We start from the raw sequence: 20,537 nt of genomic DNA on the forward strand, positions 1-20,537 counted from the left end.
TTAAAGAAAATCTCTTGGGACTTTGCTACTAAACATTTTTGACAAGATATTTCCAAGAATATTAAAAATATTTTACATGTACTCTAGGGAACTTAAAAGTAAAGCTTAATTATAATCAATTCAATTCTGTAAATTAGCTAAGAAAATCGTTACTTAGTTTGCATTTAGAATAATTTAGTCTAAAGACTGAAAGTGTACAAATTATTTTGGGGAGCTTCTGTAATTGTGTTGGCTGGAAAATTATTAGCGAATTGACCATACTGAAAGGAAGAACCTTCTTATATTTAGTCATGGGTTTTGGGCTTTCCTAAAAAAGCTTCTAGGTTCCTCTTTTCGGTCTCCAAGTTATCCTCTTTCCTCTCTTTCCCTCACAACTAAGATCCAGTCTATCAGAATGTCCTGTTAGCTTTCAGATTTTTCCCTGAATGTGTGCACCTCTCATCGATATCCCACAGTTGAATCTCATCAAACTCCCTTGTCCAGACTCTACAGGAGTCTCCTAACTTATTTCCTGTAGTCTTTTTGTTACTGGAGCCAGCAGATTTTTTTTTTAAGTAAATAAGATCATGACTCTCCCTTTTTGAAAACTATCTAATGATATTGCATCCCAAACTACTACTTAACCAAGCTCAAGGCCTTTCTTATATGTCCTCTGCCTCTCTCTGCAATTTTCAGCCACACTGACCTTGCCACAGTTCTCTGAACATGCCAAACATGTTCCCACCTCAGGGCCTTTGTCCTTTTTCTCCTCATCACCTGGAGTACTCTGCCACTCATCTTCACATGGTTTATTCCCTCACATTATCAGCTCTTTGCTCAAATTTCACCTCCTTGGAGCTGCTTTTCCTGACCCTGTTGAGCTTCTCTAGTCTCTTACTCTTCTTCCTAACCTTATCACCAGTTGCATTTGTACATATGCACATATACATATGCATATGTATTATATATCTTCCCCATTCAAGTAAGCTTCGTGAATGTCTCTTACTTCTCCATCTCCAGGACAGTGCCTGGCAAGTAAGTAGTAGGTACTCAGTAAATACTCACTGATGATGAATGAATGAACTTTCGGGGGCAATTAGAGCAATTTTTTTCTGCAGGGGGAAGGGTTTATTTATGTAAGTGCTAATAACTTACTTTTTCCAGTATGGTCAAAAGGGGAAGTAAGTGGGGGGAAATCACTATTCTAGCCTATGATTGGGATTTACTCTAGAAGCAGTTATTTCTATTTAATTTTACAGCCTTTAAATTTCAAATGTGACTGTACTTACTCTATGTGTGTCTACCTTCTAGGGAAAATCTCATCGTGACCAACAGCTTCTTCTTCTCAAGAAGCACCTAGAAAATAATTACAGGAACAGAGATCGAAAATGGATTGTTCTGTTTCCAGAAGGGGGCTTCCTCAGGAAGAGGCGAGAAACCAGTCAGGCATTTGCCAAGAAAAATAACTTGCCATTTCTTACACATGTCACTTTGCCAAGGATTGGGGCAACAAAAATTATTCTGAATGCACTTGTAGCACGACAGGAAAATGGAAGTCCAGCAGGAGGAGATGCTAAGGAATTAGGTATGATGGTTTTTAGCATTTTTTTCTTTTCTTGGAATTAAAGGATTTTCTGGAGTTCCAGAAGATAACATTGTTCTTTTTTATATTTATAATTTTTGTCAAACAGAAATAATACTGAGGGAGAAGATGAAAATATAACTTTTTAATGTTTCTACAAAAGTAGTCCATGCTTACAATAATTTATTCAAATAATATAGGAATGTATAAAGTCGAAGGTATCTCTCCCTTACTGTACACCTTACTCGTGGCCATTCCCACTGCTGCAGTCAACATTCCTGTAAATATCCTTACAGATTTGTGGAACATGTCTGTAGTATTAATTCGTAGAAGTGGAATTGCTGGATTAAAAGATACAGGAATAGAAATGACAAATTTGAGAAACTAATCATAGATATGCAAATGGAATTATAATGATTTATATTTTTTGCAGTTATCAAATTTAGAAAGTTTTTCTGTTTTTAATACAGAGAATGAGTTTAATGAAGTTTGGCAGTATTTACTAAGAGTCTTAAAATGTTGATAAATTACTCAGTTATTCTACTGCAAATAATACTTATCAAAAGGGAATGATCTGAAATACTGGCAAAGTAGTTTATCACAGCATTATTTCTAATGGCAAGAAATTGGAAATAGCCAGAAGAGAGAACAGATGAGTAATTATTAAATATCCATCTAACAGAATACAACACAGCCATTACAAATGATGTTTATTGGCTTGGAAAATTCTTATGCTCTATAATGTTAACGGGGTGGGAGAAACATACAACTCTTGTGTAAACAATATGAGCTCAAATATGTAAATAATAAGGCAGTAGAAAATCAGTGAAAGGAAAGATTTCAGAATATTAGCAGTGATTGCTTCTCTGAGTTGTAACATTATGGATAATTTTTCTCCATTTCTTAATACTTTCCTGAATTAAAAAAATATAGTGAGTATGTATTACTTTTATGGCCAGTAAAAAGTAAACCATACTCAAAGATGCAACTGTGGACTTCCCTGGTGGTGCAGTGGTTAAGAATCCGCCTGCCAATGCAGGGGACACGCGTTTGATCCCTGGTCCGGGAAGATCCCACATGCCACGGAGCAACTAAGCTCGTGTGCCACAACAACTGAGGCCTATGCTCTAGAGCCCGTGAGCCACAACTACTGAAGCCTGTGCGCCTAGAGCCTGTGCTCCACAACAAGGAAAGCCACCGCAATGAGAAGCCCAGGCACCGCAACGAAGCCACAACTAGAGGCAGACTACGCGCAGCAACGAAGACCCAATGCAGCCAAAAATAAATAAATAAATAAATTTATTTATTTAAAAAAACAAACAAAACTGAACAAAAAAAGATGCAACTGTCTTGGAGACAGCCTAGTGAATTGTGCATATTTGCAGAAGATATTTGTGCCAACAGCATGAAGACTGTTTTGAACTACTTCATCCAAGACACTATGAAAGTTTGGTGATAAATTATAAATTAAAAAGCTGAAAGAAACTTAATAGGCCTGTTTCCGTAATAACATTTTGCTATTTCTTTTAATATTCTTCAGATAAAATGGGAATGATTGGCCCTCAGAAATATGTGTTATTTTAGGTGATGGTAAGGACCAAACATGGAAATAATGCCCGTGAGATTGTGCTGAGCTTTCCTTTCATTTGTTTTTTCCAAACAGCTGCCTGGCAGTCAGCTCTCTTAATGTTTCATCATCTATTAAAAAGACAAATTGAAAGAGTCTTTTAATAGAAAAGGAAGGTTCAGAATAGCTTCACTGCTGGAGAGACACTGTGGCAATGTCAGCCAAGCCAAAGCTTGAAGGCAAAGGTCTTCCAAATAGGATTAATTGTGCTAATAAATACCGCTGCTTTTAAGTAGTTTTACCCAGTCAATACCCTGTGGTCTAGATCTCAGAGAAATGAATGGGCACTTGTCATACTGATTACACAAGAGGGAAGAGAAATGGTTTTTTCTTTTGGAGAGAAGCAATCTCTGTTTATAACCAAAGTGAAATTGTTTATTACTTATCTTACCTTAGTTAAAATTTAGGCCTCTCGCCTTCTGAGATGGCCCACACTCTGTCTGTGGAGTGTGATTCTCCCAGGGCCAGTCTTGCTTTTCGAGATGGACAGCATTCTGTCTATGGAATGTGTATCTCTCTAAATAAATCCACTTCTTACCTATCAAGAAAAAATTTTTTATTCTAGCAGCTTAGGAAAATCATAAGAAATTTTAGAAAACCGTATACCCCCAAACTAGTTTTACTTAGATTTTACCATTTGCTTCTCTGCTTTGGTATGGACATTTTGTGTTTTATTTTCTTTAGTATTCATACTCACTATTTAGTATTTTATTCCATATAAACACAAACCATGCCTTCATGTCTGTTTTAATGTGCGGTCAGTCCCTACACATATAAAAATTAAGTTGTATCTAATTAACTTTAAGTTTTTATATATTTATTTATTTTGGCCACCCCGTGCGGTGCGTGGGATCTTAGTTCCCCGACCAGGGATTGAACCTGTGCCCCCTGAAATGGAAGTGCGGAGTCTTAACTACTGGACCGCCAGGGAAGTCCCTCTAATTAACTTTAAAAGGATTAGTATTTTTTTGTTTATTGTATGATTTAATAGATATTAAACTGAACTCTGGTGATTTTTCCCAACCATTTTATTATACAAATTTTCAAATATACATAAAATTTGAAATAATTTTGCAGTTAATATCCATGAGCTGGCCAACTAGATTTTATAATTAACACTTTACTATATTTGGTTTATCACATCTCTCTCCATCCTTCTATCCATCTATTAGTCCATCTTGGTTGTATTTTTTTAACGCATTTCAAAGTAAGTTGCAGACATCAGTGTACTTTACCCCTAAACATTGTAGCATGTACATCACTGGTAGCTTGTTAAAATGTGTCTCTTTACATACATTCTGTTCCTTTAGCAATATGTTATTTAAAAATTAAATTTTTTAAGCTTATGTCTTATATGATTATTTCTTCCCCTTCAGAATGTTGTCTAAAATTTTAAAAGACTTTAAGGCCAGTTTTTAATTATTTGATATTTTAAGTAAAATATTATTGATTCCTACTGTACATTTGGCCTTATATTTAAAAATAAGTTTTATTTTTTTAGGGATCCTTTAAATACTTCAAACAAAGGATAGACCATTACACTTTAAAGTCTAGCTATCAGCGTTCTCTTTGAGAATTCCTGTCTCAATTCTTTCTTTTTTAACATCTTTATTGGGGTATAATTGCTTTACAATGGTGTGTTAGTTTCTGCTTTATAATAAGGTGAATCAGTTATACATATACATATGTTCCCATATCTCTTCCCTGTTGCATCTCCCTCCCTCCCACCCTCCCTATCCCACCCCTCCAGGCGGTCACAAAGCACCGAGCTGATTTCCCTGTGCTATGTGGCTGCTTCCCACTAGCTATCTACCTTACGTTTGGTAGTGTATATATGTCCATGCTTCTTGCTCAGCTTTGTACTCCGTGCTGGGAATAAAAACAGCGCGCAGAGGACCAAAGTAAACAGAACTTCCCCAGCCCCTCTCACAACAGTAGTTACCTGTTGTACCTACCAAAGGGTAGACAGATTTATTGCTTTATTTTTATATAACTCTTGCTAAAATGGAAGGAGTTTTTTGTTTGTTTTGAACAAGAGCAGCAACTGATGATCATGTGCATCAATAAAATGCTTAATTTCATTACCTTATTTCAATATTTATTAATGCCTCCCAAGTATCACAAAACTTGGTGTTTGTATTATCTTGTGTTATATTTAGTGAGTGGAGATTTTTGTTTTAAGGTCTGCTTTTCGCTTTTGTGATGTGATACTTTAGCTACTGACTTCTTTTGTAGGCCAGTTTTTATGAGAGAGAAAATGTAAATTAGACCTTGATACTGCATAATTGTATTGAATGCTTAAATGATGCATGTCCAATAAACTATAGCACTCTGTTGTTTAATTTGTTTGAGATTCAGCCATTTTATAATGTAATAGGAAATGCTTAATTTCATCCTAAGTGCATCATATAGAACAGTAACGCCAAAGTTCATTCTCTTAAAGCAAAGGATATATCAGTATGCTTTATAATTCTATACTATGTTATTTGATGCAAATAATATAAAAATTGATCCAATTTTATATTGTTCTCAGACAGCAGATCGAAAGGCCTCCAGTGGATAATAGATACAACCATAGCTTATCCCAAAGCTGAACCCATAGATATTCAAACCTGGATCCTTGGATACAGGAAACCAGTAGTCACACATGTACATTACAGGTAAGAATTACACATTAGTACTCAGCGTAAAGCCAACATAAAGTACTATCTCAGGACATTGTGAATGTTTTAATATTAAATTATAATTGATAGTGAAAACAGTTGGCTCAAAATCATTCTTATGCTGAATTTTGAATATGAAAATATCATTTGAAGTAGTTATTTTCACTGAGTGATAAAAGTCTCTAAAAATGGCATTCTAGAGGCACTATGATTATTTGATCGCCTGACACTCTTGAGTGAAAGTAATTAACTTAAAGGGCAAATATCAAGGATAAATATGTACTCAACTGGGGTAAGTAGATTTGTATTAATAGAAATGGAATTTGTTTTTAAATCATTAAGTCATGTAAGATTTTCTAAATGATTGAATTGATAATTTAGCAATGACTTACACTTCCAAATTTTTAATATTTTAATATGCCTATGTCTTTTGCATGAACAACAGCAAAACCATTTATTGAATATTCTGCAACAGCTCCTTGAGATTTTTTTAATATAGACCTTTCTTTTTTTAAAGTGTTTGAGGTAAATGTGTATAGGTGTTCATATCAAAAAATGATGCTGATAGGACCTGGATAGAATTGATCGCTTTATAAGCCATTTATCTCCTCCTCAAAGATCTCAACACATGGCAACTAAGTTACTAAGGGAGTAGTTGGTCCCAAGGAAGATCACAATTGCCACAAAAGCCTGCCTTTAAAGAGGAAAACTACTCAAATTACATATCCATTGGAAGTAAATAGGTAACATATTTTCATAGGTGTAAACCATTAGAGTTTTCAAATATAAAAACAAAGTTAGGGCTTCCCTGGTGGCGCAGTGGTTGAGAGTCCGCCTGCCGATGCAGGGGACACGGGTTCGTATCCCGGTCCGGGAAGATCCCACATGCCGCGGAGCAGCTGGGCCCGTGAGCCATGGCCGCTGAGCCTGCGCGTCCAGAGCCTGTGCTCCACAACGGGAGAGGCCACGACAGTGAGAGGCCCGCGTACCGCAAAAAAAAAAAAAAAAAAGTTAACCATCACAATAGTCTACATAGAAAACCCAAGAAACTGAGTTCACCTTCTATTTATAGAGTTTAGCAATCTTGATATAAAATCATCACAGAAAAAAATCAGTATTATCCCTTTTTACTGACATAAATAGAAAATGTAATTTTTTTAAAGATACTTATCTGAGAAGCAAGAAGACTATAAAGTATCTACCAATAAAACTTAAGAAAAAATGTAGAAGACTTTTATGAAGGAAAATATAAAACTGCATCGAAGAACATAAAAGACCTGAATAAGTGGAAAGAGATACTGTGTTCATAGAGGGGAAGGCTGAAAATTATAGAGATGTCAGTTCTCCCAAATTAATCTATAAATTTAACATAATTGCAAATCCATTATATCCAGGAGGATTATGATCAGAATCCAGGAGGGTTTTTCTGGAAACTTGACAAATGGTTCTAAAATTCATTTGAGAGAGTAAAGATAAATGAATAGCTAAGATAGTGTTGAAGATGAACAAGACAGAGGAATTCTTCCTACCAGATGTCAAGGCTTAGTGTAATTAAAGCAGTGTGGTATGAGGGCAGGGTCAGATCAATGGAAAGATTAGAAAAGCCACATTTACTTGGGAACATGTGTATGATTGATGATTTTCTAATTATATTTCTTATAGTTGATAGTTATAAAGGTGATATTTGAAGCCCATCCCATAAAGTAGTGTTACTTCTTAGATACTGCATTTAAATTCTGAAAAACACAATCAGCAAGACATCATATACCATATTTCACCCATTAAGAATACATATTTTTTCACATGTTAACATCTCTGAAACTGAGAGGCATCTTAAAAACCAGTATAATAAAGGCTTAGTTATAATTTAATTGTATATTTGGCATGCAGCACTTAAAAGTCCAAAAAGTAATTGCTACCTCTCCCCTGTCCCCCCCGCATCCCCCCAAAAAAGGCAGCACAGTGACTGCTGAATGGTTGGTATTTGACTGTTGACAGTGAATGCCTCTGGGGAGGGACTCTTACTTCTCTTTGTACTATTTTAGGCCTTTTTTTTTTTTACAGTGTGAATGTATTAATTGAAAAAAGAAATTGCGCACAATTTCTATTAAACCAAAATTCTAGTAGAATTTTGGTTTAATAATCATCTGAGTAATTGCAACAAAAGCATTTTCGTCGGGTAGTTATAAGAATTTAATAAGTTCACATTTAAAATGCATACTATTTAATAGATACCAAATAGATTTTACCCCTTTAAATCAAGGTATTGAAATGCTCAATTATAATCTAGATTTTCATATTCTAGTGTTTCATCCATAATTTTTGTGAGGCTTAAATTTCTATAATAATTTTTTAGTATAAAATCTAGAATAAAGTAGAATATAATTAATATAGTAAAAATCAGTTATTCAACATAATGAGGTTTCACGTCACCTTTCCCCAGTAACTGTGAGTAACACTAAAGTGGTTCACACCTAAGTGGTATACACAGGTACTAAAGATGCAGGTTTAGAGGTTTACCACCCTCAGCCCTGGCCCCCAAATTACTTACCTGGGAGTGAGGTCATTAGAGTGCCTCTTGAACTAAAAGTGGCTTTTTTCCCCAGGAGAAGGAAACATTGTCCTGTCTTCAGTTTTTCTTATGGGCCTTTTGTCTATCAGCACTTATAATTATTGCTCATTTCACCTCTACTTCTGATTCTCTTCTTCCTGTCTGCTTTTCTTGTCATCTCTTGTTTTCTATTGCCTTGCCTCTGGGCCCTAGCTTTTCCCTGGAAAAGGCTGGATGTTTTAGTCATAAGTCACTATTCAAAGCTTCCAGTTGGAAAATGGAAAGTTACACATTAAATTTAATCTTCAAGTTTTTAGTTCTGCTTGACTGATTTTATTTATGTTCACCACCCCCAAGTTCTTTTCTCTTTTCTGCCCCAGCAGTTGTTTTCCCTTTTTTTTAAGAAAACAAAGCATTTTAGTTTGGCACCATTCAGGATGCTGATGGTATTAAATAAGTGGTCTTAATTGAGGTTTGACTGTATTATGGATTGAATTCTGTGTTTCTGTAATGAAGTTGAAGATTTGAAAGAGGCGAATCATCATTTCAAATAAGATAAAATCTCTATCCTCTAGTTAGAAGATATGCTTAATTTCTTCTCAAATGTTTATAAGAAGTTATAGATATACATGAAAGAAATTTTTAATGTTAACATAGAACCAAGACATAACCTAAAATCTGATTTGCTAAGTCATTTTTCAGTATATGAATCTGGACATAATAAGCTTTGGAAATGAAGTGCTCTATCCCACCTTGTTGGCCCTCTGGGGGCTCACCACGTCTTTTTTCACTTTCAGATTTCTCTAGAGTCAAGGACAATGCCTGCCATTGGTATTCAAAAAATGCTTTTCGTTTTCTAATTAAGTTTTGTTGGAAATATTATGTCCCCCAAATTTTCAAAAAAATTCTTAGAGTTTAACTTTTAAGTGAATAGTGGTTAAGCATAACTCTCACTGATCATTATTTATATTTTAGTTACTTAAAGTCATTGGATTGGATCTGAGAAGTAGAAAGGGCTAGCTAGGTCTTTTTGTCTAACCTTCCATTTGATACAGGAATACACACACAAACACACAGAGATTACTTAAGTATAGACCTTCTCTAGGAGCCTGTTTTTAGTCCTCTTTTTTTTTTCCTGTGGAGGTTGAGTCCATAATAGGAGACTATGTAGCAGTGGATCCTCTGTAGGTGTACCTCTAGCTCTCAGTCTTTCTGCCAAGTTCCAAATCCTCACTTAACTTCCTTGCCTCCACCTGGATACCCTGTTGCTTCTTCAAACCTAATATGTCTAGAACTGAACTCATTTTCCTTCACACCAACTTGTTTCCCCTGGCTTTCCAATTGGGGTTTATGGTGACATCATTCTGCCCTCACCCAGAATAAAAATTTTGGAGTTCTTTGACTCTTACACTTTAAAATTTTATCCTCTCTCTCAAATCCAGCCACCATTTCCTGTGAAAGATACCTCTGCAATGTTTGTTTCTATTCCCTCTTCTTATTTCAATGCCATAGCCTAGCTCAGATTTCATTACTTCTTACCTGGAGTATATTTGCCTATTAAATATTCCCTTTATTGACAACCCTCAGAATGGGAGAAAATATTTGCAAACGAAGCAACTGACAAAGGATTAATCTCTTAAATATACAAGCAGCTCATGCAGCTCAATATCAAAAAAACAAACAGCCCAATCCAAAAATGGGTGGAAGGCCTAAGTAGACATTTCTCCAAAGAAGACATACAGATTGCCAACAAACACATGAAAGGATGCTCAACATCACTAATCATTAGAGAAATGCAAATCAAAGCTACAATGAGGTATCACCTCACACGGGTCAGAATGGCCATCATCAGAAAGTCTACAAACAATAAATGCTGGAGAGGGTGTGGAGAAAAGGGAACCCTCTTGCACTGTTGGTGGGAATGTAAATTGATACAGCCACTATGGGAAACAGTATGGAGGTTCCTTAAAAAGTAAAAATAGAACTACCATATGACCCAGCAATCCCACTACTGGGCATATACTCTGAGAAAACCATCTGTCATACAGAATGAAGTAAGTCAGAAACAAGAAAACAAATACCGTATGCTAACACATATATATGGAATCTAAAAAAAAAAAACAACAAATGGTTCTGATGAACCCTAGGGGCAGGACAGAAATAAAGATGCAGTCGTAGAGAGTGAACTTGAGGGCATGGGGAGGGGGAAGGGTAAGCTGGGATGAAGTGAGAGAGTAGCACTGACATATATACACTACCAAATGTAAAATAGATAGCTAGTGGGAAGCAGCACATAGCACAGGGAGATCAGCTCAGTGCTTTGTGACCACCTAGAGGGGTGGGATAGGGAGGGTGGGAGGGAGGAGTATGGGGATATATGGGATATATGTACACATGTAACTGACTCACTTTGTTATACAGCAGAAACTAACACACCATTGTAAAGCAATTATACTCCAATAAAGATGTTAAAAAATATATTCCCTTTATTGATATTGATACTTCACCCTGTGTTATTTATTTCACTGCTATTCTTCTCTTCCTAAAGCATGGTACCTTTTTTTTTTGTTTCTTTTCTTGTTTCTTTATTCCTTTGTTTCTGTCTTTTTTCTTTTCTTTTTTTTGTTATAGACATTGGTGGGACACTTGGCAAAATTTGAATGAAATATGTAGATTGTAGATTAGGTAATAGTATCAGTGTTGATTTCCTGATTTTGATCACTGCAGCATGGTTATATAAGAGACTGTTCTTGTATTTAGAAAATGCTCATGGGAGTGTTCAGGGGGCACACCATCTGTAACTTACTCTCAAAAATTGAGGAAAGATCATATATATACATATATATATACATATATCAGAAAATATATACATCAGAAAATATATATATGGAGAAAAAGAATGATAAAGTAAATATGGGAAATAATGATATTTGGGGAATCTGGGTGAAGCATATATATGAATTCTTTGTACTATTTTTGTAACTTTTCTTTGAGTCTGAAATTATTTCAAAATAAAAATTATTTTAAAAGTCATTAGGGAGATATGGAAAAATCTCTGTACCTTCCCCTCAATTTTGCTGTGAACCTTAAACTACTCTAAAAAAAAAAAGGCTTAAGAAAAATTTTTAAATGTCATTAGACTCATGGAAAACATAATAGTGATTCTCTTAAGCAAATATACCAATCTTATATTTTGCTTACTGGATAGTTCAGTTCATTCAGCAAGCATCTGTGTCTCAGAGGACGCAATACGAAAAAAGATATAATAAATAAATTTGAGGTGTAAACAATGCCATCTCATTGTTTATGCCCTCAAGTGGCATGTTAGTTTGCTATGGCTTTGACTCTTTCAAGGAGCAGGACTCAAGGGGAAGGCGTAACAGGCTCAATTGTCCCTGACTGAAGGGAAGCAGTAGTCTAGGTGCTGAGTATTTGCCATCTCCCTTTCTACACAAACCTTAAAAAGTCACTCAAAATTCTCTCCTATATGACCCTAGGTTTGCTACCTTAGAGCCTTGGTTTATTCCTCTGTTAAAGTGGAAAAAAGTTTATATCTGAGTTGCTGAAATTGTTTTTCACATAGCTGAGTGGGGTTTTTTTTAAACCTTTCTAGTGGATGCAGGAGGAAGCTACAAATACTACGTTTTAGAATGTTGAGGATGAGGCCTGAGCAGCTTACCTAAGGACGATGGCTCAAAGCAAAACTTCTGGGAATTGAGTGCTGGGAGATCTTCTGATACGTTAAATTTGACAGGATCTGTTCTTGTCCATAAATCTATTTTTGGTGACAAGTAGTTTCCGCATTTCTGAGTTATTCTTGTCATACCAGCCCTGCTGGTGTCAGTTAACTGTACCTGTGGTATTGTCGCTGTCTCCAGATGGTACCTCATCATGTTTTATGCTGGCGGATTACTTTGCATTTAATTCAGTTCAGCAAACTTGAGCTCCCACAAAGGAGCAGGCACTGATGTGCACATGGGTATGCAAAGATGAGTATAGCACAGTCTGATAGAGGAAACAGACACATAAGAAAATAAATAGAACATAAACTAATAAGCATAGTTATGAAGGACAGAGTTGGCACTGAGGAGGAATTATTAACTGTAGGAGAGGAGGAGGGGTAAGCCAAAGGAGCAGACAACAAAGGTAGAAGAAAGCCAAGTCCTTATCTTCCTTAATAGGAAGTCAATGAATACACTTTAAATTGGACAGTCTAGCATGTTTATAAGCAATGTGGAAGTGAACAGCAAAAGAAAGTTGAAAGGGGTTGTATCTGGGGAACAGGGATCTGACGAGGGAAAAAATCGGTCTATTATTTTTCGTTGTGAACCTTGTGCTGCTCTGATTCTTGAAAGCTATATGCATATTGTTACTCTGTTAAAAATTTGTTTTAAGTTTTTTAATCCTACTGACTCTTTTAGGACAGCTCAAGTGATGCCTTTTCCATGTAGGCTATATCATAAGTAGACATGCACACCCCTTCATTTAAACTTACAGAGAAATTGTTTAAACTCCTTATATAACATTTACCACATTCTGATTTTAGACTTTTTGCTTGTCTGATCCCTCTGCTAGGTTATTAGGTTTTAGAAAGCACGAACAGTTGATCTTCTTCAGTGCTTATTAGCTCCTAATATGTAGTTGGCATAATTGAATTGAGGATTTAGCCATGGTGTTTGTTAGCTCACGTTTGGGAGTCTTTGTGGCATGAAAATTCTAGTGAGAATGTATAGGTGCCAGCTAAGCATTATTTTATATCTTTTTTTGAAAGTATAATTTATCTAGTGCTCTTAAATCTAATACTGTGGATTTTGGTGGAATACTCTGTGTTTAAGAGCACATTCTGGATTACTGATAATAATTTTTATTTCTTGAAAATTAAGAGCTAAGTTTTCATTGGATAGCTATTGGTATTGGAAAGATTTGTTTCTGTTATTTATTTATATCCCACAAGAACTCCTTTTATTTGATTCCAAGAGGACTGGTATTCAGTGCATTTGACACTCTGCCATATTAGAAGATTAGTTGTTTTAATATTTTAATCCCGTGGTGACCAAAGAATCGGAGTAATAGAGGTAGATTGCTCTTGAGGGAGCATTTGGTCTGCCCTCCTGGCTGCCTCCTAAGGCAAGAGAATGTCCCAGCTGCTCTAGGCGAATGGAAGGGTAGGTTTTCGGTTAAAACACAGCCCCACTCCCACACTCACCCCATTTAAAGCAATAGGTACTTTGCCAACCTCACCACATTCTTTCAAGAGTTTAATTGGTAAACCCAAACTTCCTCTATTAATTCAGCCTTATATTCAATGTCACTTTTCTCCTTATAAAGCTGCTTTAAGTACTATTTCAGGAAATCAGGAAATTCTTTTTCTTTCTTTCTTCCTTCCTTCCTTCCTTTCTTTCTTTCATTTATTATTGGCTGGGTTGGGTCTTTGTTGCTGTGCACGGGCTTTCTCTAGTTGTGGTGAGCGGGGGCTACTCTTCATTGTGGTGCACGGGCTTCTCATTGCTGTGGCTTCTCTAGTTGTGGAGCACAGGCTCTAGGCGCGTGGGCTTCAGTAGTTGTGGCACGCAGGCTCAGTAGTTGTGGCTTGCAGGCTCTAGAGCGCAGGCTCAGTAGTTGTGGCTCACGGACTTAGCTGCTCCGTAGCATGTGGATCTTCCCAGACCGGGGCTCGAACCCTGTCCCCTGCATTGGCAGGCAGATTCTTAACCACTGCGCCACTAGGGAAGCCCAAGGATATTCTTTATCTCTATGGTTCTTTCTTAGTTATCCTTAGGTTGATTAGACCTGCTTTTATATTTATAGAAATAGTATATTTTTAGAGGTTAAAAAGTAATACAGGGCTTCCCTGGTGGCGCAGTGGTTGAGAGTCCGCCTGCCGATGCAGGGGACACAGGTTCGTGCCCCGGTCCGGGAAGATCCCACATGCCGCAGAGCGGCTGGGTCCGTGAGCCATGGCCGCTGAGCCTGCGCGTCTGGAGCCTGTGCTCCGTAACGGGAGAGGCCACAACAGTGAGAGGCCCGCGTACCACAAAAAAAAATAAATAATAATAATACGAATAATTTCCCAAACCATTGGACTGTACCTAGTGTGGTAGAGGTGAATAGTTTAAAGAGCACTACTTATATTACAAAACTGTGTTAAGACAGTATTAAATTATCTAAAAGTAAAAAGTCAGTAATTTGTAATACCATTCATTTAAAAAATAAAATTTGATTTTTAAGTTTAAATTGTTAATTTTTAATTGTAAAACATTCCCTAAATCAACTATACTACAATTTAAAAAAAAAAAAAAACACTTCCACGGAAGAAACAAACAAAACATTCCACTAGTATCAGGATGATGTTAACTGACTTTCCTAAAAATCCAAATATTAAGGACATTTAATTTGGCAAAAAGAAAAATAAACAAATGATTAAATTTCCTGAATAGTTATATTTCCTGCATAGCTCTGGGCATCTCCCTGTGTCCGCTGGCTTTATTCTGCTGGAGTCTGCCTCATACATACATAGTTCAGGGGTTACCCAGAGATCTGAGTGGGGGTTATACTCAGAAGTCGTGGCTCCCACTCAGTGCTTACTTCTTTCTGGGATTCCTCACTTTACAACTGCTGTGGTCACCCTAATCTCTGTCCTCCGATTCTGCAACCAGGAAGACTTACATAGGGGAACTATTCTCAGGTTAAAAGCTATAAAAACTGGAAAACCAGTGCCATTCCTGTCTGCCAAGTGTTGACTCTGCTCCAATATCTGCCTGCCTTTAGTCACTCTCCAGTGCCTTCCACTAATTACTTTTTGCATTTTGTCCAGAATTTATAACTGTTACCTATGAATTACTCTACAATTACAAGAAGCAGAACTCCTCTCATTTTTTTTTTTTTTCGGTATGCGGACCTCTCACTGTTGTGGCCTCTCCCGTTGCGGAGCACAGGCTCCAGATGCGCAGGCTCAGCGGCCATGGCTCATGGGCCCAGCCGCTCCGCGGCATGTGGGATCTTCCCGGACTGGGGCACGAACCCGTGTCCCCTGCATCGGAAGGCGGACTCTCAACCACTGCGCCACCAGGGAAGCCCCTCTCTCATTTTATTTTAATGGATGTTAAAGATCACAGGGAGAGGTGACTTTTAAGAGGTGAGAGAATAGATTTTGCTCTTAAGTATGTCCCCCGTTAACGTCTCTGGCCTTTTAAAGTAGTACTGCATTGTGCCAAAATGACTATAAACATAGGCACCAAAGTCACATGGCAGTACTTACTCACATGTTTAGCTATGATTCAGAATATTTTTATTAAGGTTAATATTAAAATGAAAACATAACATATCTATTTTCTTAAAGAGAGCTCATAGATGGATTCCCAAGAATGTGTCCCCAAATTGGCATATCCCAGTTGTGAAACACTGCAGGGCATCTTCTATACCTAAATCAGAGCCTTCTGATTTTATTATTCTCCAGCTTAAAAATCTTTCTGTGAGAGGCATTCTCATAAATTGCTAGTGTAAAGTGGTATAATCTTTATGAAGACAATGTAGCAACATCTTTCAGAATTACTAATACATTTAGCCTTTGACTTAGCAGTTTCACTTCCGGAATTTTATCCTATAGATATACACATATGAATGGACATTTGCACAGTGTTATTCATTGTGACATTGTTTATAATAACAAAAGATGAGAAACTGCCCGTCAATAGTGAGTAGAGTAATTTAATGTTTACCATGTATTAAGAGATTGCAATGAAATTAGAAAATATTTTTAACAGAATGATAATGAAAATATGATCTATAAAAATGTATGGGATACACCTTAATCTGTGTTTAGAGGAAAATTTATAGCCTTAAAAGCTTCCATTAGAAAAGAAGAAAATTGAAAATCAGCGATCTAAATATCTATCTCAAGAAGTTAGAAAAAGAAAAGTAAATGCAATCCAAAGATAGTAGAAGACAGGGGATAATAAAGGAGAATTTACTGAAATAGAAAACATACAATAGAAGGAATCATGACACCAAAAATAATTGGTTTTTTGAAAACACTGTAAACTTGATCAGCTCCTGGCAAGGCTGATCATGGAAAAAAAAAAGGTTCATGTTACTGATATCAGGAACGAAAAAGGGGACATCATCTCAGATCCTATAGTCATTAAAAAGAAAAATTAAAGGACATTAAGTGCAGTTAATTCAGAGCATCAAAAAGAGGGAATACTTCCTAGCTTGTTTTATGAGACCAGCATAACTTGGATACCAAAACCTGAACCAGGAATATTATAAGAAAGGAAAATTTATAGGCAAATCTCTTACATGATTATAGATATAAGACTAACCAGCAAAATATTTAAAATGCATCATATTGTATACTGAGAGCATACATTCCAGGAATGAAAGTTTGGTTTAACATTCAAAATCAGTCCCTTTAATTAATCACATTAACAGAATAAAGGGAGAAATTATATAAGCATTTCGGTAGATGGAAAAAATAGATAAAATGCAAATCTTATGATAAAAAAGAAAACTCTTGGGCTTCCCTGGTGGTGCAGTGGTTGAGAGTCCGCCTGCCAATGCAGGGGACGCAGGTTCGTGCCCCGGACCAGGAAGATCCCCCATGCCGTGGAGCGGCTGGGCCCGTGAGCCATGGCCGCTGAGCCTGCGCGTCCGGAGCCTGTGCTCTGCAACGGGAGAGGCCACAACAGCGAGAGGCCCGCGTACCGCAAAAAAAAAAAAGGAACACTCAGAGAGCTCTTAGAAACTAAAAGTATGATTAAAAAAAAAAAAACTCAGTAAAAAGTTTGAAATTAAATAAGAAATCTCAGAAAGGAGGACAAAAAAACAGAGATGGAAGAAAATGAATTCCAACCCTGAATCCTGTATCTAGTCACATTATCAACCCGGGTATGAGGACAGAAAAAAAGACATCGGCACAATTGCAAGATTTCAAGTACCTTTTCTCAAGAAACTGCTGGAGGATGTACTCCATCAAAATGTGGAAGAAATACAGAAAAGGAAGTCATGAGATGTAGGAAACATTAAATGCACTTCAGGAGCACAGAGAATCACCAGGATGATGATGAAGGGGCTTTGCAGGATGAACACTACAGGCAGCAAATCCAGAATCTGGGTGAAGTTTCCTCAGGAGGGTGAAATTGAAAGGATTTCTGATGTAGGTGAATACCCTGGGAGGAGATCTAGACCACAGGTCAACCTGGCCCACTGCCTGGTTTTTAAATAAAATTTTATTTGAACACAGCTACGCTAATTTATTTATACCTTGTTTATGGCTGCCTTCACACTGCAAAGCAGAGTAGAGTAGTTGCAACAGAGATCTTAATAACCTGCAAAGTCTAAATATTTTCTATCTGGCCCTTCAAAGGATAGATCTAGAGAACTAATTTTAGACAATTGGTCCAGAGTTTGTGGTTGAATTGGTTATGTATACATAGAAAACAATGCAATTGCTCAATCTAAGGAGAACAAAAATTGGGGAGGAAAGGAACAGTAGCCATGATTTACTACATGCACAGTAGCCATGATTTACTACGTGGCTTACCTTTGAATATATTTACATGATTATAATAGTTTAAACATCAAATATTGTGATAATTAAAATGACCATACAAGTGTATTGGGAAGATGGGAAGGATGTACATGTGTGGTGGGAACAGGAAGAGGAAGGAGCTTAGTCCTCATCTTCGATAGTCAGTAGATAAGCCCTAAAACTGAAGAAGAAATATGGCGATAAATACCAAGAGGTAAAAATCGATTCCTCTGTGGGGGGAGAAACAAAGGGCAGAGGAGGTGGGTTGCATTTTTTCATACAAAAAAACCTTTTGCAGATTTTTAAAACTGTACCTTTATACCTTTGATGAAGAAAAAAAATAAAGAACACCTCCCCCTCAAAATTGGAAAACAAAAAAGAAAAGAAACGCCTTTTCAAGGTCAATTCTAGTATTGCACTTACTCATGCTGCCACTGTTCTGTTCTCACTCGCAATAGATATATATCACTGATCATGCCAGGCCATTTCCTGTTGAGTAAGGACACAGACACAGATTCTTCAGAATCATTTTCCAGCAACCACGCCCAGTCAGAAAGAGTTGGCCCTGCTCATGAAACCAGTATCTCTGATATGATTAACAAAGAGACACCAATTTAGGTAGATTCTGTCTGGTTCATAGGCATTCCCACCAAAGGAACATTGCCAAGATGCATTATTTGGCCTAGCGTCTGAGTACTCTAAATGTGTTCTAAAGAAACTGCATTTTAAAACTTCACCTGGGGCTTCCCTGGTGGCGCAGTGGTTGAGAGTCTGCCTGCCAATGCAGAGGACAGGGGTTCGTGCCCCGGTCCAGGAGGATCCCACGTGCCGCGGAGCGGCTGGGCCCGTGAGCCATGGCCGCTGAGCCTGCGTGTCCGGAGCCTGTGCTCCACAGCGGGAGAGGCCACAACAGTGAGAGGCCCGCGTACCGCAAAAAAACAAAAGAAAAACCAACTTCACCTGTTCCAAAAACCATTCCTACTTAAACCTACAAACATGGGGAGACAGGTGTTTCTCAATAATTATTTGTAGATATAGGATAATCTAAAGCTAAGTTGTGGTTCTGAATGATTCTGACTTCTGAATTAAAGTAGTTTTTGCTTTTTTTCTGACTCTTGATAGGATCTTTCCAATTAAAGATATACCCCTGGAGACTGATAACCTTGCTGACTGGCTCTATCAGCGTTTTATTGAAAAAGAGGACCTCTTATCACATTTTTATGAAACAGGTACACAGAGTCCTATTATACATGTTCCTGATGTTACTGATAGTTTCAAAGATGTACGTTAGGGGAGATAACCATTTTTCGATTCTTCCGATACCCTAAAGGAATCACAGTATTTCTGTATTTAAGAATTTCAGCTTAGAATTTTTATAAAGACAGATTTATGTGAAATTTATTCAGGCTCTTCATCAGCCAGTGTGGAAAGATCAAATGGTGAGTATCCCTTATATAAATGGATCTAGTTCAAGAGAGTACACAGTCTGGAAGACGGCCAGCATACATTTGCGATTATATGGTCTGTTTTATGAAATAGCAAATATCATTCATGTGTTGGCATTGTACTTGATTGTTTGACTGATACCGTCACCATACAGTTGTTTCAGATCACTTTTGACTGCATTTTCAGGGACTTCCCTGGTGGTCCAGGAGTTAAGACTCCATACTTCTACTTCAGGGGGCGTGAGTTCAATCCCTGGTTGGGGAACTAAGATCCCGCATGTTGTGTGGCCAAATAAATAAATAACTGCATTTTCACATGCTTTATTCTTTTCTTTACATGGAGGGATAAAGTTACATGTTAAGTTTTCATGGATATAACCTTATTACATTTTTCTCCTAGGGAGACATTTACCCTAAGATCCCTTTTCTGTACTCAATATTCTCTACGTTCTGTGACAACTACAAGGAGCGAAAAAGACCTAGGAGGCAGGGAGGGGAGAGGGAGGAAAAAAAGGAAGTTAGGAAAGAAGGAAATAACATTGGTAGAACACCAGGCATACCAAAGTGCTTTCACAGTTAGCTGTGCCATGGGTCTATTTTCTAGACCCTGCAATAGGGATAAAAAGATGAAGAGAAAGTTGTCCCGGGCCTGAGAATAGCCATGGGGTTTTAGATTAGTAGAGGCCCAATTTTCTTCCCACCTAGACTTTTTTGGTACAGAATTAAAGTAGATATTGAATCAGACTACAGAAGGTCTAATACTAATAAGCAAAGGCTGATGCTGTTAATTACCTTTAAGGCTTTTTTCTTTATGTTTAGGGTTGTTTCACTTTGTCCTCAATAGGATTCCTTCCTCAACTTTCCAACCCTGGGGCTTTGGAGTAGTGCATATTAATATGACAGGAGTAGGACATTGTGTATGCCATTAGAATTTCTAGTAAGACTAGTTGAACAAGATGCCTCTCTCTGCTGTGTGCATTCCTTGGTCTTACTCTAGAAATTTCTTTCAAGATGAGATAGGATGGATATCTAAGAAGGCATCAAGTGATTAAAAGGCCAGCAAGATCTGTCTTCTTTTTCAGTCTCAATCTCTTTATGATATTTGGCCTAAATAGTAGCAACAATAATAGTAACTCTTTTTAAGAAAGCTATTTGTATAAC

General features: G+C 37.1%; 1 protein-coding gene across 5 annotated transcripts in view; it reads left to right on the top strand.

Moving 5' to 3' along the window:
- The window catches only part of LPGAT1 (lysophosphatidylglycerol acyltransferase 1), a 65,934-nt gene that overhangs the window by 39,568 nt on the left and 5,829 nt on the right, over positions 1-20,537 (top strand). For all 5 annotated transcript variants that reach the window (XR_010941281.1, XM_067729032.1, XM_067729029.1 and 2 more), the window contains exons 5-7: positions 1,291-1,564; positions 5,722-5,848; positions 19,054-19,160. Coding sequence is in view for 4 of the 5 variants with exons in the window: in XM_067729032.1 (XP_067585133.1) it covers positions 1,291-1,564; positions 5,722-5,848; positions 19,054-19,160 (508 nt within the window). In the remaining variant the exon portion in view is untranslated. The remainder of the gene's footprint in view (positions 1-1,290; positions 1,565-5,721; positions 5,849-19,053; positions 19,161-20,537) is intronic.

Source organism: Pseudorca crassidens, chromosome 2 (assembly GCF_039906515.1).
Source record: "Pseudorca crassidens isolate mPseCra1 chromosome 2, mPseCra1.hap1, whole genome shotgun sequence".
NCBI lineage: Eukaryota > Metazoa > Chordata > Mammalia > Artiodactyla > Delphinidae > Pseudorca > Pseudorca crassidens.